The sequence below is a fragment of the Oryctolagus cuniculus genome, chromosome 1 (assembly GCF_964237555.1).
Source record: "Oryctolagus cuniculus chromosome 1, mOryCun1.1, whole genome shotgun sequence".
Taxonomy (NCBI): Eukaryota; Metazoa; Chordata; class Mammalia; order Lagomorpha; family Leporidae; genus Oryctolagus; species Oryctolagus cuniculus.
The window spans coordinates 144881873-144887872 of NC_091432.1; the positions used below are offsets into that span (position 1 = coordinate 144881873).

The 6000-nt window shown below is 44.4% G+C and overlaps 1 protein-coding gene across 1 annotated transcript in view; it reads left to right on the plus strand.

Moving 5' to 3' along the window:
• LOC100341232 (spermatogenesis-associated protein 31D4) overlaps window positions 1-5627 on the plus strand; it is a 75460-nt gene extending 69833 nt beyond the window's left edge. Inside the window, exons 8-10 of the mRNA XM_070061144.1 lie at window positions 664-709; window positions 1140-1200; window positions 1482-5627. Coding sequence (XP_069917245.1) covers window positions 664-709; window positions 1140-1200; window positions 1482-4200 — 2826 coding nt within the window. The 3' untranslated portion in view covers window positions 4201-5627. The remainder of the gene's footprint in view (window positions 1-663; window positions 710-1139; window positions 1201-1481) is intronic.
• The last annotated feature ends 373 nt before the right edge of the window (window positions 5628-6000 follow it).

The following is a 6000-nucleotide window of genomic DNA, read 5'->3' on the forward strand; positions in this document are numbered from 1 at the left end:
TGTTTCCCATTTCTGTTCTCTCATATCTAAACGAGTTTGGTTTCCTCAGAGAAGCCAGAGATGGGAAGTCTGAGGAAGGACACAGCACCACCTTCCTTTGGGGCAGAGGCTAGGCAGGGATGGGTTTGGGGGGAACAAAGGCTTACAAGTGAAGCTCACAGACCACCTGTCTGGTATGGTGGAGGGTTCTAGGATAAAATCCAACACTCTGCTGCAGTCCTGTTATGGCTTCACTAGAGAATTTGGCTTCTCTGACGGAGGTCATTCCTCCTCACACTTGACCATGAGTCTCATTCCCATGTCAGGTGTCCCTCCATCAAGCCTTCCTTTCTGTTGAGCTGAGCAGGAGAGCAATGCTAAGTGTCTGATAGAGGCTGGAGCCCGAGTTCTGTCCCCAAAGTACATGTTTATCTGAGGGATTACAGATGGAACAGTTGGACTCAGATTCTGTGCCTTTTTGAGCATGGACATTTCACTGAAACTCTGCATCCCATAGACAAAATTTTCTTTTTAAAGAAGGAAAAAATAAAAATATTGGATCACCTGTAAATATTAGTAATGTAAGTAATACATGTCTATAATTTAAAATGAAGAGACATTTGGGGTGGTAAAAAGAGGAAGAGAAGTGAAACTAGTCCCTCATTCTTTACTTTTTGTTCTCAGTGTCGGGGTAGAGCCAAGAGGCGGCGGAAAGGTGGAACATTTAGAGGTAAGATTCTCTGTGTTCACATTGATCTTTGCAAGGGTGATCCTTCCTGTTTTAGATCCAGGGCCTCTGAGAATGTAAGTTGCTATATACAGTCTGTCTGCGAAAACAGAATACTCAGAGGAGAAACAGGTACTGCCCAAAATGTGATGAGGTGAGAAATAAGTATGGACTACTAGTTGTCTTGTAGTCAGAACTTCAGTCTCCTGTCTGTATAGATGCCCTTTGACTTCTCGGGTACTCACATTCTTCACTGAGTACTTTATAAATATTGCCACATACACATGTGAGTGTTATTAATAATCTTTCCATAACTACTGATTCTTGGAGCATTCAGAATTTAGTATCCCCAGGGGCTCTCATAGAGGGATTCCTATATGATTCTTATTGCTTCTACTTTCATTACATATGTTCTACTCTCCTGATTTCCCAGGTTCAAGGATTAACCAGAAAGAAGCAGAGGAGGGATGTAAGCTTCTTTCTGTTTTGAAAAGGTGATTAATCTTTCCTCTTTTTTCCTGGTCCTTTTTTTTTAAAAAACATGTTCCATATATTCCAGGGAATCAGTGAAGCCTGCCATTATGATGTGAGGCAGGTATCCATAGGAACGGAATGTGATAAAAGCCTCAGGGAGGGGCTATAGAGTTAGTGTGACATCACAAATGTGAGGTGATGGGAACAGTAGGCTTGGGCTATCCCTATCCCCACTAGGCCAGCAGACCCTCCTTTCCATGTTCTGGTCTTGACTGCAGCCTTTTCTTCCTGTTTCCTGTAGACCCCAGAGCCAACATCAGGATATCACCAGCTTCCGTCACCTGCTGTGTCCAGACCCTCACTGTACGGTGTGTAACAGAGTGGCTGCCAAAGTCAGCCGACTGCTGTCGCTGGGGAAACTGATAGATGATACTTCCTCTGTGCATTATATGGCTTCCTCAGCTTCTGTGATTAAGACCTCATTGACTGTGACATCTGGCCTCTCAAAAACTCGTCCAAGAGGCCAAAAGTCAGCCTCTTTGCGTGTGCCATCTCCACCTCCCCCTTCTACTGTCTCACTTAACCATGTTGCTTCTTTACCTGATTTACTGTCCCTCGACCCACCAGCTGACTCAGTACCATTAGAGCCTATTCCTCCCTTGGCTTCAAAACTCCCAGTGGACCCTTTCCCACCCCAACCTGTTGCTCTTTGCCCTCCCACACCACATCAATCTCAGAGATCAGATCATGATCTCCATCCAGAGATTGCTCTGTCTGTAATGAATAGCCCTGATAGGTTGTCAACTGATATTCCAACAGTCAGTGAAATTGACCATTCAATGCCAGAATCATCCTGGCAGCAGGACCGGGTCAAGGATGCCAAAGCCTTGTCCTCTTCCAACGTAGAACAAGATAGTATCAAGCATGAGCTTGTTGATGGCCAATCTTCTGAGACCTCTTGCACAGAATGTGCATCCAACTTTGTAGAACCCACTAACTGCTTGTTACTCAGCCATGACAATCTGGCACTCTTGGAGAAACAAGTAAGAAAGAGGGGTGACTTCCTGATCCAGAAGGAAAGGGGAAAAAAAATGCAACCATTTCTAAAACAACTTAGTTCAGACCACCAACTGAATACTTCAGAGTCAAGTGTTGATAGACATGAGTCAGCAGTCAGTCCAGACCACCAACTGTATATATCAGAGCCAAAGTTAGAGTCAGATGCTGATAAGCATGACTCTGCAATCACGGCAGAATACCAACTAGATACTTCAGAGAAAAATCTAGAGTCAGATGCTGATAAGCCTGACACAGAAGTCAGGTCAGACCTCCAACTATATACTTCAGAGAAAATGTTAGGGCCAGATGCTGATAACCATGACTCAGCAGACAGGCCAATATACCAGTTAAATGCTTCAGAGAAAATGTTGGGGCCAGACGCTGATAAGCATGAGTCAGCAGTCAGTCCAGACCACCGACCATATACTTCGGAGCCAATGCTAGAATCAGATGCTGATAAGCATGACTCAGCAGTCTCCCTTTATTTTGGAAACAGCAAAGGCAAACCAGAGGAACTGCAGATGAACCAGCAATACTTTTGGGGTCTTCCATCTTTGCACAGTGAGTCCTTGTGCTCAATTATCTGTCATTCAGATGACTGTCCCTCTACTTTGGTCATCTTTAATGGCATCTCCAAAGCTTCCACATCTCAAGGATCTTTAGGACTTTCCAATTTCCAATCTCTGATCTTGCCTGAGATCCAAACTCAATCCTCAACTAAAACTGTCTCCCAATCACAGTCACAACATGCTACTCCGGCACAGTCTCAGTCCAACCTTCAATCTCCAATCCCAATGTTACCAACATCTCCCGATTTCCAGCTTAGGCTCTGTGGAGTGTGCTTCCATAGACCTCATAATGAGGCACAGTGTCTCATGCAATCTGACCTTCATCAGCTAGAATACAATGTGCTACAGAAAGAACAGGAACGTTTGTGGGGTTTACCCTCTGTGGTCAAAACATCTCGGGAATACCTTTGTCCTCCCCCTCCCAACGTTTCATTGGTGAGCCAATCCTCCAAAATCCATGTTCCAATCTCCATCATTCCTGGAGATTACCCTCTGAGCAGTGAGCTTCGTAAGAAATTTGAGTACCACCTTAGAAAGAGACTCATTCAACACCGATGGGGCCTACCCCGCAGGGTCAATGAGTCTCTGACACTGATTAATCCTGAGAGAGATGTTCCTGAAATACATGCATCAAAGAGTCTTCACAGACTCAAATGGATATCTTTGTTGAAGGAACAGAGTAGCAACAATTTAAGGAATTCTGAATTGAGCCAACTTCCAATCTCCCATGAGACAAGCTCAGAAGAGGTTCAGTCAGATAACGAAGAGAAGGACCATCAGAGACACAGCCCAAAGAATGGCCCTAGTGATCATCTATTGAGTGACCCAGAAGGATACTCAGATAACAGTTTAGGGTCTGACTCTGAGAAAGATAAAGGAAGTCATACAGTGAGTCTGTATGGGAATGATTCAAGGGCCTCAGGTATAAGTATAAATCAGAAACAACTAGAAAATGCACTCAAAGAACATTTGAATAAGAAAACTGAAGAAATAAAAGAGGGTAGACTTCCTGAGACTGTTCATAGCTCATGGCATGCCCTTAAGCAAACAATATCTTTTGCTGAGAAATCTCACAGTGAAAAACAGATAGATGGGGCATCATCTATGAGAAACATTAGCTTGAACACTTCCCAGGAGATTTATTTCTTGGCTTCTGGCAAACAAAAGATGCTGGAAGACCATATAAGCAGTTTCTACATAAGGATGAAGTGTGGCCTTCCCACCAGGGTCCTTGAATCCATACAGATCTTCAGCAAGAGAGAGGACTCATCTTCTTCCTTAGGCCATTCCTGTTGTTCCTCCCAAACACAGGGAAGCTTGGCGAAGGGGAGGCAGGGTTGGGGACACCACAACCCAGTAGGAAGAGCTGCCCTGGTCAAGACAGGGCATTAAAGAAGATGCTTGGAAGCAGATCTTCCCCAACCTCGTCACTGAAGGATCAGCCTCCTCTTGAAAATCTGTTCCAAAAACAGATAAAAAATTTTTTGCAATGGATTTGTCCTAGCAGCACAAACAAAGGGCAAGAAAGTTTCCTTGGAAAGGGGACCTCCCCACCATCATCTGTGCAGAGCCAAAGCAAAGTAGATCTGCCTCTACTGGCAACACCAAAACTCTGCAAGTGAAGACACACATTGGCAAGGTGTTAGATGTGAAACCAGGGAGTAGCCATGGTGTCAGAATCACCTGCCCCCAAGAATCACGTTTCTCTCCGACAAAGCCTGTGAAAACTCTTAAGGCACAATTGCAGGCCCAGGCAGATACTGTCCAGGGACATCCTTTTAACTCCAAAGCTTCCTCTTATAAAGTGAAAAGTACCAAGGCATGTAGGCAAAAAGCACCCTTGGCTGACCAAAATTACCCATCAAAGAATGCACTGACCACAGACAGGGTGAGACGGTCCCAGAAAGTTGTGGCATTCAAGGATCAGCCACTACCGCAGAGGCATCTGGCATCCATGCCCAACAAAGAGTTCCTGCCCCATCCAAACCATACCTGCAGGCGTCTAGCCAGCCAGGTGTCTCAAACCACACCTACATTTTCTGAAGGCACTGTATTGGGAGATCTGTCTCTACTCTTCAAACATAAAATGCTCCTGCAGCATTCCCAGGGAGGAAGATTTCCTCCTCCCAAATAGTTTATCCCTTGTTGAACACACTGATTTTCCACAATAAATATTCTAATGATTGTTGTCTTTTATGTGTACTATTTTGGAGACATGGGATTTGCGTAACATAGGGTTTATACTTAGGAAAAGGAAGGAATTAGTTCAGCACTTACTCATCATCTCTTTTGGATTTAAATGACAGCCCACTGGAGCTCTAGGGGGATGGTTATCAAGTGCCCCTTAAGGCCCTCCCGTCCCCGGAGAAGTCTGAGGACATGTGCTCTGTTTCCTAGTCTGTACGATATTGTGTGGCAACCCATATACCCTCCCCCTCACTGACTATTTCTTGGCTTCTAGAGGAATAACGGAGGTAAGTCATCATATCTGAAGAGGGTCAAAGTCACATATCTTTTTCAGAAAATTGTGCTTAATCTTATTTTTTTAAAGAAAATATTGTCAATGACTAGAGCATGACACAGATGGGTGAACTTCGCCTCAGACATGGTTGAAGATTACTGCCATAGTAGACATGGGACTGATTGGGTTAAGGTCTAGGAACATTAGAACTGTTGGTTGAGAATCTGTCATGAAAGGCATAGTAATGCATTGGGAATCCATACTTTGGGGCAATGATGTTTTCCTACTGGAAAATAAGCTTATGCCACCCATGTGGGAGACCCAGATGGAGATTTGGACTCGTAGCTTTTGTCTTGCCTAGCCCCAGCCATGACAGCTATTTGGAGTTTGAGCCAGAAGATGGGTGATATGTCTCTGTCTCTCTTTCATTCTGTAACTCTGTCTTTATTTTTAAAAGATTTGTTCTTTTTTTTTTTTTTTTTTTTTTTTTTTTTTTTGAAATTCAGAGCTACAGGGAGAGAGGGAGGGAGGGAGGGAGGGAGAGAATCTTCCATGTGCTGGTTCACTCCCCAGATGGCCCCAACAGCCAGTGTGAGACCAGGCTGAAGTGAAGAGCCAGGAGCTTCATCCTGTCTCCCAGATGGGTGGCAGGGTCCAAACAGCATCCTCCACTGCTTTTCCAGGCTATTAGCAGGGAGTTGTATTGGAAGTAGAATAGCTAGGACATGAAT